The sequence below is a fragment of the Mobula birostris genome, chromosome 11 (genome assembly GCF_030028105.1).
Source record: "Mobula birostris isolate sMobBir1 chromosome 11, sMobBir1.hap1, whole genome shotgun sequence".
Classification (NCBI taxonomy): domain Eukaryota; kingdom Metazoa; phylum Chordata; class Chondrichthyes; order Myliobatiformes; family Myliobatidae; genus Mobula; species Mobula birostris.
In genome coordinates, this window is record NC_092380.1 from 9,266,991 (window position 1) to 9,279,999 (window position 13,009).

Genomic DNA, 13,009 nt, shown 5'->3' on the forward strand with positions numbered 1-13,009 from the left:
CTTTCAAATACCACGTTATGCATGCCCGATTCAATTATAGAAAGCTGGCTATGTGTACTTCTCTGCAGTACAGAGGTTGTTTTTGACCACTACCAGACTGCCCAACTGCTGAGAGCAGGACAATACAAGTGAAAGACTGGAAAATTATTAAAAAAAAAAAGTTGTATTTAAAGATATTCATGTTCCATAATTTTTGACCTATTAAAGCTCAACTAATGTGGCTGCTGGATCTGAAATGTTGAGGCCTGCTGGTCATTAGTTGCATGACCTATTTGGGAGATCTCAGACAAATGGCACTGATCAGTTCCAGATACACATGGGATCTGCATCGGAGCACAGTACCAACACTCGAACGGCACTAGCCAGTGGTCATCTTTCTGCATGCTGTGATGCTCATGGCTAACGAGGCAAACATTGCACCCAACACCAATCATGTTCTTTCCTCTCCCTACCTCATTTTTTATCCAGAAGGGGTCACCACAGATAGATTCAGCCCTCTCTCCTTCCCAACGATTCTGAAGTCAATTTCTCTGGAAATAATCATGCACATTTGATCATGCCTGTCTCACTTTCATAGAGTATTCCCAATGCTGCCAACAATGGAAGAAGTGCGGGCACAATAACTAAAGAAAGATTCACCTATCCAATAAATATTAGGTATGCCAAATTTAGCTCATGGAGATTTTAAATAAGAGGCTTCTCCAATTCCTATAGCACCACCCACACATCGTACCACTAGTTACCCAAGATTAGCTTTGAGGGCATTCAATCTAATCAGATATTTTAGCAGTTCTCCAACACAAGGATTCTTTGCTGCATATCAAACAGTGATTCTTTTCCCAGTTTCAATAACTAATGTATAGAGGACTTGAAGTAAAAGTTTTCCCCAATGGTTCTGGCAACAGGATCCTGAAGAAGAACCCACAATTCCCAGACACACTAATTGGCAAAGTTCATTGTTGCATGCAATGTAGGTGAAAGAAAACACAGCCGGACACCAAATTTAATGCTTAGCAGCCAAACACAACATGTTTATTCTCTTTTTTTTTCTCAAGAAAAATTATGTAGTCCACTGAAGCAACTGTGTTGCACAATTACAATCACATCCTCAAAACAAACCACGGATAAAAGCAAATTTCAAAATTCTTTATATATATACCTATTAGAACAACTTTGTTTCAGTTTCAATGAAATGACTTTTTTTAATATTTTGCTCTGAAATATAAAAAAATTCACCCTTATTATTCCAGCGATGGGGTTACAGTACCAGCTATGGCCAGATCAAGAAATGGAAACTCTTCAGCTTATTTGTACAAACTACATAGAGCAACACAATTTGTTAATGAACCAGTGATTTTATTTTTCCTCTCTTAATAAGTACCTATCCTGGTTACAGAATGCATAGTTCAGATTTTCATTTTCTAATTAAAAGGCAATGGCACCCACTAATGGGATGATTACTCCACACCCCCCCTCCCACCCTAACCACCCATCCCTTTCCCAACATGGTAAAAAGTCAGTATCCCTTTAAACAAATTTTTGCAGGCCATTTTTATTTAAATGATGAAATACATTCATTTTTTGATGTGTGTCAGTCCTGCCTCTCTCTCACTTCTGTTAAAATTTATTTATACATTACAGTGTTGTCACCAGTATTGCAGTAAACCGTAATGTACTCTTGGCCACTCAAACTATTGTGAAATTCTAAAGTTCTCCTTTCCCAAATATAACACTCTCCCTGGTTACAACCCAAGCTGTATAATACTGGGGTGAAGTGCGTTACTGCCAGTTACTAATCAGTGCTGATAAGAGAGGGGAACAATTTTAAGTGATGAAATAAAACAGCATCACAGAATGTATTGGCTTAAGTACTAGTTTTTTTTCCCTATAGTGTATTGGCACCATTACGCTAAGTAATTCTAGTGACAACACTGCATTCTCGACACAAACACGCGTGCGCGAGCGTGCACACACACAAACACACACACACCATATCCCTACAGAAATCACTCCGCTACTGAACCCACCTTCAACTCAGAGTAAAGAAGGCTTGGATGATGATTTTGCTTTTGGACGAGGCCAACCAACCACTCACTCTGTCAGATGGGGATGGTGTGTTTACAGAGGAGAAAATGGCATCAAATTTCTCTTTCCACTCCCTCCCCAATCACAAAAAAAAATGGATTATCCAGTTACCTATGGCAACCCTCAAAAAGAATTCAAAGTTTCTTTCCAAACCCTAGCAGGTGAGCCAAGTCCGCAAGTGTTAAACCCACTGCCACCCTGTCTGGGGAGCCAGGTATCCCACTGCATGTGCTACGGGGTTGCCATGCCAATATTTAACAATGTAAGAAGCGACAGTCCGATAGCACCAATACTGAACTGGTACCGGGGCAGGCACAGTAGGAAATCAGATATCCGAATACCAAACCACCTAGTTATCCCCACCACCTAGTTCCATATATATTTTTTCTTCAAAACCTATCAAAATACGCACATGCTTAATGTATGACATATCAGCAAAATCTTCTGCAAATGTTCTAAATTGTTCATTATATAACATTAGGATTCATTTATAAAAAAAAATTGAGAAATCCTTGGAACCACGGAATTTAAGATTTTTATATATTTATTTATATATATTTATATATATATATATATAATTCACAGTACTATCAGAATAAGTTTTTTTTTTTTTAAATCTCTTCCTTCTTGGTTGCCGAAATCTACACTAGTCGAGTGATAATTGTAAAGGTTTATGTACAGATCACTTATCTGCAACTGAAAAATAGTTTCAACTTCTCCTGAGCAGTTCTGATATGCTGCCTCCTTACTGCACTTCTGTGTCACTGACTGCTGCACCAATAAACAACTTAGACAGGAGTCCTGGACATGACCACTCTACACTTTCACTGAAAAGGGAGGGTGCCTAACACTCTCCATCACACTGTCAGATGATTAGTTACCCCAGTTTACATGGCACTGCATTGTCCACTGATACCCTGTAAACTCCAACTAAGACAAGTGTTTATTTTCATTAAATTTTGTCATGGTGCAGCAAAATAATAGACATCACTATCTGAGTCACAGCAATTGAATCAGGCAAGTGTAAACAGTGTAATTCAATCTCTTCCCCACCCCACTTCATAAAGGATTGTTAATGCCTCTTTGTACAACGTAGAGCAATGCAATGGGTCATCCAAGATGTATCCCATTTTGTGTACAATGCAAAATTTAATGGAGATGAAGGGAGTGGGCACAGGGCAGCAACTGGTCTAAAAACTAATGTAATCTACTGTGGGAACAATAAGGTATTTGATGTAAGGAAGGAATACAAAGAATGTACTGGGAGTGTATCACCACATCCTGGAAAGAGTGCAACAAATGGAGAAGATAAAGACCCTTGCCATGCATAAATCTTAGATCAAATTACATGCACTATTCCAACAAGCTTAATCCTTCGATTAAACTGAATTAATTAAGGATCCAACCCCCTCCCCCTGTAATCCCAATATCAAACCATGACCCAAAACGATCTCATTATCTTTGTTTGGTGTTGTGATAATGAAGTTAAACTCACAGGACAAGTTATTTACAAAAGGCAATTACCAATAGCTGTACCTCTTCCCCAGACTGCGACCCAATTTACCCCAGAGAGAAAGACAACTATCAGCAAAGAAAAAGCACAGTTTAAACAGCCACAGGAGGGTGTAGAAAAGGGTGAGAAACAAGCTGCATGCCACATGCAATTCTAGAAAGAATTCTTTATGAGTAGGAGCCACTCCTCTCCCCTATCAATGCCATAAATACAAACAAATTCCTTAATATAGACTAAATTCATTGTGCAACATACACTGTTGGATTGATGAAATCCAAAGCTTTTTGATACTGTTTTCTTAAAGGAAATTTCCAAAGCACTGCTGATAGTTTTCCCCTATAAAACTGGGAGTTTTATTCAGTTAGACCCCAAGACACTGATTACTGCAACCACGCATGTTGGGAAGAGGAGATGGAGGACCACAAAGGCAACTGTCAGAATTTTGTTACTTAGCAATTTTCCATGCACAAAATTATTCAGTTCATAATCCATCACCCCGCCCACAACACCTTCCCCCTCCCCACAAAAAGGAGAGAGCAAACAATAAACACACCCTGCAATATCACTGAAATAGATCATGCCCTGGATCATATATTAACTGTATAGTAATATTCATTCAATATACCAACACCTCTGTCACATCTATTGACTTCCTTTAAAAATAAGACATTCTTTCAAAAAAGTCAGAAATTCTGATCACTGAATTTTTTTCTTTTAAGTCAAAGTGCGATATCCTTCACAAATCTAAATTTCCAACTTGAGAAACACAGCAAAGTGGCACTGTTCCATTAGAAAGATGTGGCACCCAATTCCCCACAAAACCCCGTTCAGCCTAATGTGGCAAAGTCTAAATCTCCCTCCCCACCCCTACCACCCTAGTCCCCAGATAAAACTTAATTTATAGTTATGATTAACACCATCACCCCATTACAGCTGTGCATACAGATGAACTGTGCAATCAAACTAATAGCAGCACAATGCGTCCCCTACTCATGCAGGTCTTAGGAAGAGGGAAAAGCAGAATGTCAGTAATGCAATCCATATCTAAATGGGAAGCCCGCCAGTTGCTTCCACATTCCAGTCAGCTCAACCCGAGCAAAGTAACCAAAGACAATGAGTGAATTATCAACAACTTCGAAGGGAAGTTTGAGAGCAATATTCTGAAGAGATTGTACTAAGTTTCCCATTTCTTTTAAGCCCTCATCTTCCACTAACAAACGTGAGAAATAGGTTCCACCTGATGCTGATGCTGTGACCCAACCATTTATAGCCAATAAATTTGATCGATAGTAAAAACACTAATTACATTTTAACAAAAACTTTGCATGGAGATTATAACCTTCCTGGCTTATGAGAGGACAAAGACAAGGAATGAAGACAGTGACACTGAATGCCCTATGAAAGGACTCAGTCATGACTAAGTTGATCCAGTTCAATGTGTGCAGAGTTCAGAGATGGCTGGTGAAATAGGAATCAATGTTCCTCTAAGTCAGTCAATGACATAGGCTGGGATCAATGGAGAGCTAGATGATTAAATGGCAAGCTTAAACTTGGACTTGAGCATCTTTTCAAACATTACTCGGGGACTGCAGTGGATTAGCAACAGACTGCTCAGTGATCTTCAGATTTCAGTCATTCCTTGCAGAAGTAGTAATTAGGGTCCTGGGGTGCTTTTGATCAAATTATCTAGAAAGGGAGACTGATAGATCTAAAAGGGCACCAGCTTTCACTCTACACCCCCACCCCACTCCAACCCACCAAAACAGACCAAGGAATGCCAATAGGATGTAGGTGACATCAATCATAGGCTCAAAACCAGATTAAAAAGAAAACATACAGGATCTTCTGAGGAGAAACTAATTTTACAAGTTGTAATGGAGACAGCTGAGTGTTTAAAGTGCCATTGCTCTCTGCCAAAGTTGATTATCTCTTACTCTCAAATGTGGCGTCCTAACACAAGGTAAATTTTGCATCTTTTCCCCACCTGCTCCCAAGAGCTATATGTAAAAAGTTCCTGTACATTAACTGAAGATCTGAGAAAAGCAACTGACTAGAAACTCAACTTGATACTCATTACATAAAACATTCCGGATATCGAAGAATATGATTATTCTCCACAGGCCGATGAACAGGAACCACAATTTGCAAACACACGCCCCCTTATTTTACAGACAACTAGTAACTGGCATTTCCAGGGTTAAGGTACAACTAACAAATTAACTAATTAATATCTTACCAGAGGGGTGAAATTTCTGCACCCCCACACAAATCACAAAACAAGACAGTTAAGCAGTTCAACAGGGGCTGGACTATAAGAGTAACCAGCAGAATAGCCAAGGAATGATAAGAACCTATGATAAACAATGCTGCACCCTAGCAGCAGACTTAACTCTTTAGTCTTTACCTGAAAGAGAGATTCAGGATAATACATTTTAGGCACCAACTGAAAACTATAATTTAAGGTGCTGTGGGCTCTGTACTTGCTACAATTTCTATTTGGCCTTACAGGCTTCAGTCATTGCCACTATAATAAATTGACATTTGTATGGCTCCCATGGGCAATGTACAAGTAGGACTCTGGCATGTGTGTGCTTTTAAGCAGTGTTATTAATTTTGTTTTGAAGCAGTGTTTTAAAATACTCAGTTCATCGACAAATCTTGCTTCTCATGGGTCTATTGCTGAACATACATCTGTGATTCGCTTCAGTGCAAATGCATCTACAAAGTGGCAAGTTGTGTAGGGTGGGGTGAGGTGAGGGAGGGTGTAAAACGGTGTTCAAGTGCTTCTGCCCCAACACCCAACATGAGAAAGGTAGGTGTGTACTTACTGAATAATCAGCTGAGCAATTATCAGGGACTTCAACATTCATTCAGAAATAATCATACCATCACTAGTGACATCAAAACCAGAATTTGTTCCAGATGGGAAGAAATGACAAGGAAAATCATTGCAACATGCTTCAATCACTTAGGGGGAACTTCCTGGAAAATATTCTGCGAAAGACGATATTTCAGATTATTACTGTGGAGTGTGTGACTAAGCAATAGATTTGCTGCAGGATATACCTATGTTTATAACACTTCAACATTTCAGTAATGGGCAACTATGAGGTGGTGGGGTGGGGGTAGGGGTTATGCAATCTTGGAAACTGAAGCTAGATTGATTTCTGTTGCAGTATTTGCTCGTCGTCCAGATTTTGGAGATCAGGATGATAACTATTTTAGTGTGAAGTACCAATGCTCAGTTGCCAAACTGAGCAATACTCAAAGCTGCTGTTCAACATTAAAACACACCACTTACTACAGTAGTAACAGCAATAATATAGCAAATCTAACCCCTTTCATTGAGCTCCCAAAGTTCCCACCTTTCTGAAGCATTACAGTACAAAGAATGGATCCAAAACAGTTTAAACAATTGCTAGCTCTTAACCAGGGCCCCTGAATATCATGCAAAATGGAAGAAGCCAGGATGGTGTACAGAATAGGGAGAGTAGGAAACAAATTGTGCTTATCTTTTATCAATAATTCCCCGCAATTTCATCTAACAATAACTTTTTCTGTTTAAAAATAATTTTGGCCCTTTCTAGCCACTCCCCCTACACATAGCAAGATCAATCAGAACAGGGAAGCACAGTGAACATATAGCTTGTTAAACACTAACCCAGTCTAACTGTTCCCAAACTCACTATAGATCCACTAATGGCTTCCTTAAGGATTTGGACAAGACAGCAGTAGATACTAGGCAACTCAGTTGCCGCAGGTACTTGAGTAGAAGGTTCCATCTATAGGGTGACCATTTTGCAATGAGTCTTTGTACATTGAGAAGGGACTTCGGGTAAACCTCTACCCTCCACCCTAGCCTTTCTCTATCTAGATCTTCTCCTGGATGAGAAGAGTTGCTTTTGCAGTCAAACTGAGTGTGATTAAAATTGTGTATGCATATTATTTCTAACTGAAATACTCCAGAAAGACTGCTCTATGACCACTATGAGGTATCACTATTTAAGTTGAATTCTCGTAATTAGATAGGTTTGGAACTGGTGCAACAAATAGATTTAAAAATCTAAATCTCATCAAAGTCAAACATCAGCTTTTTTTTATTCCCTCTTAAAAATAAACAACATTTCGGGAACTGGCTTTTCCCCTAAAAATTCCTGAGAACTTTCTTTAAATTTTAGGAGGAAGTAAAATAATTGAAGCAAAACAAAAAGAAAATGCAAACTAAAATAAAAACAACACTGTCAAATGCTCCCAGAGTTTTTCATCTAAAAATACGAAACACATATTTTTGGTCTTTTGTTATCCTGTTTTGGTGGAAGAACGGTTCAATGTTTTTTTTCCTCAGATTTCAGACTTTACAATGCCTTGGAAAAATTTGTAGGACTGTGCCAACAATATTTGAAAATATTTTTAAAAATCTGTTATTAGAACAGTTCATATAAATCAGTCTCAGAGTCCACATTCTCAAAAGGGAAATGTGGATTAAGTGCGATGGAGTACCGGTAACATCATCCTCTATCCACCTTAGTTTGGACTAGCTGTTGTGAATGTTACCGCAGTCAGTGGAGTAAAAAATATTCTGTAGCCTTTGGTGACTATTACAATATCCAGACTCTCCACTAATGAACAGAGCATAGGTGGCTAGATTAGATAACAGTGCCCAGTAATTTTGTACAGTATCCCCGTTCTTCCAGACCCAAAGGTCAGCAGACTATTCAATCAAACTACACACTTTTTTTTGTTTTAAAAAATGTAAGATTCTTCAAAATAATTCAACAATTCGACACAGCCCTAAAGATCATGTAAACAGGACAAGGCCAAACACTTGGACACCTCCCTAACATTCAGAATTTTTTTTTATCACTCCACAAGTTGCTGGAAGATGAGCAAGCACACAGGAGTGAGGCGCATGTGGGTGGGTGTGCATGTGAGCTAGAACTGGGGAGGAGGGGTGGGAGAAGCATGGTAAATGCAAAGTGACAACATGTCTGAATGAATGGGGAAAGGTAAGGGGTTTCTACAGATTGGACTGATTGAATCAGAAACTGGATTAAATTAACTTTTAATTACAGCCACTTTTAATCACTGAGCTGACGTGACATGGGTGTGCCTCCAAAGCCATGAGGACTTTCAAAGAATGAATGGTTCCTTCTCTTTCCCCTCCATCATTTGTCACTGCCCATTACCATGCAGACCCTTCTCCCTCACACCCATTCTACAATGCTCTACTTTGTCTATAAAGAAAAAAATAACACTACAGCCAAACACGAGGGCAATTAAAAAACAGAAAAAAGGTGCAATACTTATAACAACATTAACAACATTTTTATATAGTTTCCTTAACAAGTAAATGCTTTTCTCGCTCGATTTACCCAAGGGGGCTTAAACATAAAGGGAAGGAAATAAAGGAAAGCACACACTGCTTTTAAACTATTAAAGAACATTCATACGTAAACGTTTATAACTTTTATATAGTGATCAACCAGTGAACAAAGGTACTGTTCCTCCTCTCTGCGTTCGGCATTTATCTACCATTAATTGGGACCCAGTACCAGCCTGTACAGCAGCAAGACTGAAATAGTCTGCTGCCTGTTGAAGGTGTGTGTGTGTGTATTATGTGTGCATGTGTGTGTGTGTGTGTTTTTTTTAGGATGCGTGCCAGTCTCCAGCACAACTGTACTCAACACATTTGATTAAATTATTTGAATTCAGAGTGAGCAAAATCTGTAATAACTGTCACTAATGGAAAATTGGACAGGAGATGAACACAAACCCATTCATAATACACGCCTGATGTAACATTTTAAAGAAATACACTTTCAGTATCCTTAAATTAAAGTTTAAATTGGACTTTTTGTTCGATGATGTGGTCACACAGCAGGTCTGTTTAGGACCCTAGCTGTGATCCCTTAATGTACGTGCATCATTGTGCTGCATACGCATGCAGACATGCTCAATGTTTGGTGTAAACAAGAAAAAAAATGCTAAAGCTATTCCTACACAGTCTGATGTAACTTTAAACCTAGATTTACAGCAACGTTTGTTTGCATACTTCAGGGTCAGCAAGTACACAGAATGGCCACAGAATGTCTTGCTGTTACAAATGGACCGTAATTTCAAAGAAATAACCTGTACGGTGTAGGGAAAGGAAAGCGAGCTGCACACAGCAAGGATTATTATAGCCATAAGCAGGGTTGTCCCCAGAGCTCGGTCCTATTCCAAAATCCCTGTGCAGTTACAGAGAAGCTCTTGTTAAGAGTGGAGTTGCCGGGGACTGTGGGATGTAAACAGCTGGCTGTAAACCAGTTTTGCAGACTTGTGCCGATGAGGCTTTGTGGGTGGCGACAAGCCATTTTGTGGAAGTGTCAATTTACAGGCAGTACAGGTGAACGTAGGAAGGCTCAAGCCAGCCAAGCCAATTGGAAAGCTACATTTCTGCTCAAAGATTAAAAAAAACACAAAACATATACAAAGGAGGGAGGACTATATTAAAGGAGCTTTTTTTAATTAAATTACGGCAACACCTTCATTGGATTAGCTAAGTGTTTTGAATACCTCAAGAGGGAGAGGGCAGGGAAATGAATGACCCGCCAGGAACCCCCTGGTTTAAAAATATGATAAAGCTTGGTACAGTACACAATGCAAGTCCCCCCCCCCCAACACTTTGAAACTGAGTGCAACATGTAAATTTAACTTGAAAACCTCTACACTAAGTTTTCTAACCTACATTGGTTTTAAGTGCTTATGTCATTTGAATGTAGCATTCAGAGGGCAGCTCAGCCCAGAGAGAGAGAGAGAGAGAAAGAAAGAAAAAAGAGAGGAAAGGAAATAAAAAGATTACTGCGGTGCTTAACAGTGGCACAGGATAAACTACTGACAGCACACAACGTCAGCAATACGATGATGACATGACACCATAAACAGGATGATATCTTGATCAGCACATTTTAGTGGTGGTCAAGATATTGCTGTGCTATCACTAAATGAATTACAATTTTCTACAGAAAAACATAGTAACCAAATCTTAAATAGAGCGCAAAATAAGCAGCATGGTAGCGTAGGGCTGGGAACATCTCAATTATAAATCAAAATTAAGACAACCTTTGGTTGGACAAGGGAGGCAACAGGCAAAATTGGAGTGAAACATCAACTCCTTGGATCAACTAACTTTGTGGAAATTGATAATCAAAATTACGCTCAGAACCTTAATCAAACAGAGGCATCTCTGATCCTAATATCACTTTCAGGAGATGGAGGTTAATGCTGTTGAGATGCCATCTTCCCACCCCCCCTCCTCCTTAAGATTATGCTATGCCAATGACTTAACAGCCCTTTGCAACCTTGCCCAAGCAGCCATTATCCATCCTTGACCCTAGACAATGAGTGTGAGCTGGGTATTCAACCACAGAGGGCATTACTGCTAAGTTCAACTCCGACCCCACCTCAAAGCCACACCTACAAAGGGTTGGTTGACAGTCATGACAAACGAAAACTGTGACTTCGCTCCTGACCCTCACATACAATGGTGGCTGTGGGGTCATGGAGATCAATTTAAAGCCCTAGCATAGCAAGCTCTGTGGCCAAGAGCAGGCTAATTCAGCACTGACCAGAAATCAAATGGAACCTCTCTGGTCTGTGTGATTTAGTAGTGGTCCTGGTGGTGAATTTAGTAGTCAGGGGAGCAGTTTAAGAGTCTGTGCTGAATTCCAACCCCACACCTTCCCACAATGCAAGTTTAACAATTGTAACTGCCATGTCCCAGCCGTAAAGGGCTGGCACATACAGCACTGGTACGGGTGCATAGTAATAGCCAGTAACTTGTACATCTAATAAGTGACTGCTAGGCTCAATGCCCGCCCTGGTCAATCACTAGCATTAATACGTGAGGTTCTGCCGCGTCTCCGCTATTGCATGTCAGAGGACGGAAACGTGCCCAGTGCAAAAAAAAAAGTTTTTAAAAGCCTGCTTTGAGTTTTCAGTAAATATCCTGTTGCAACAACTTCTCAATACGGAGGGGGGGGGGGGCAGGGGGGAAGATCATGTAAGGAAAAACTATACTACCTTTTTAAAAAAAAACTTATTTATTGTGTGATGGTAAAGTGTACTTCACATTTTTAATGTTGGCGTTCATGATTCAAGTATTTTGAAGTGTGATATGTTTTTTTTGTTGTTTTTATTTTTTTATTTTTTTTGATTAAAAAAAAGTAGCCGAAAATTAGGAGGGAGGTGTCTATGTGCACAAAAGAGACTGTGGATGACCCCCTTAATTTGTTTCACTTTTTTCTTTTTTTTCTCCTTTTTTTTCTTTAAACTTGTCTTGAAACTTATTGCAGTTTGAAAATAAAACACATTAGTGCTGCTGTTCAAAAAAGTTCACGAGGTCACAGGTCAAAGGTTGAAAGCTTAAAAGTTCAAATTGAATCAGCCCCTCCACCCAGGAGGTCGCCAGGTAGCAGGGGTGCTGGACTGCCCATTCGGTGCGAATCGTCGGAATTCGGGGCCCCCCACAGGCTCGCCGTGTAGCTTGGGGTTGCCCAAAGCGAGGCTCCCGCCAAGTTCCCACTACCCCTGCCCACTCCTCCGGCACTGTTCCACTGTCCCAGGCTGGCCCGACCACCGAACGTATGCAGGCTGCTTCCAACTGGATCCATCGGACTCTGTCCTGTCTCCAACGTCTGCCAGCCCGGGGAAGGCGTTGACAACTGACCTTGTGCAAAATAGCGGTTGACTTCCTCTTCACTGACGAACTCAGCAAGGATGGTAGTGTTCCCCAACACACACCTGCAGAATTAAAGGAAAAGGCAATTGATTAGAAAGGGAAGATACCGGGGACACAAAAAAGGTGCTCAGAAATGTAAATGGTTTTAATGGTGAACAAAGGGCATTTTCATTTATTCTTTTGATTTCTCCCCATTAACTTTCTAACTTACTTCCATGAAAGTGGGATTATTTCAACCAGCAGCACCTTATACAAACCAAAGAGCTAAGTGATCCTTTAGAAAGAAATAGAATTTGCCAAACTCATCCTGGGTTGCAGCAAGGTTAAGCTTAATGAACACACTGATGACTAGACTCTTAATATTCCCAAGTCAACCACTGCTATATTTTCCGTACTGCATACAATTCAAATTGATTACCAGTGGTGTAGTGGCATCGGCAACGGACTTCAAGGCGACTGGCCTGGGTTCGAATCTGGCCGGCTCCTTGCACACTTTCTGTGCTGGGTTGAGCATCAAGCTAGCAACTCAGCCTCGTAAAAAACAGACCAAACAAATGCTAACGAAACAGCAAGGTTGCCACCCGATGCACTACAAGGCACAGAAAGCAACGACAACCTTACCCAAAACAGAACAGCAACAATGTAAGCCTTAAAAAGCAAGAGGAAAAATAGTACCAGAAATGCTCAGTGGA

General features: G+C 40.1%; 1 protein-coding gene across 6 annotated transcripts in view; it reads right to left on the reverse strand.

Moving 5' to 3' along the window:
- Positions 1-1,002: 1,002 nt before the first annotated feature.
- Positions 1,003-13,009, reverse strand: part of LOC140204795 (trinucleotide repeat-containing gene 6B protein-like) — a 210,621-nt gene continuing 198,614 nt past the window's right edge. For all 6 annotated transcript variants that reach the window (XM_072271599.1, XM_072271600.1, XM_072271597.1 and 3 more), the window contains one exon: positions 1,003-12,379. In XM_072271599.1, the coding sequence (XP_072127700.1) occupies positions 12,010-12,379 (370 nt within the window). In that variant the 3' untranslated portion in view covers positions 1,003-12,009. The remainder of the gene's footprint in view (positions 12,380-13,009) is intronic.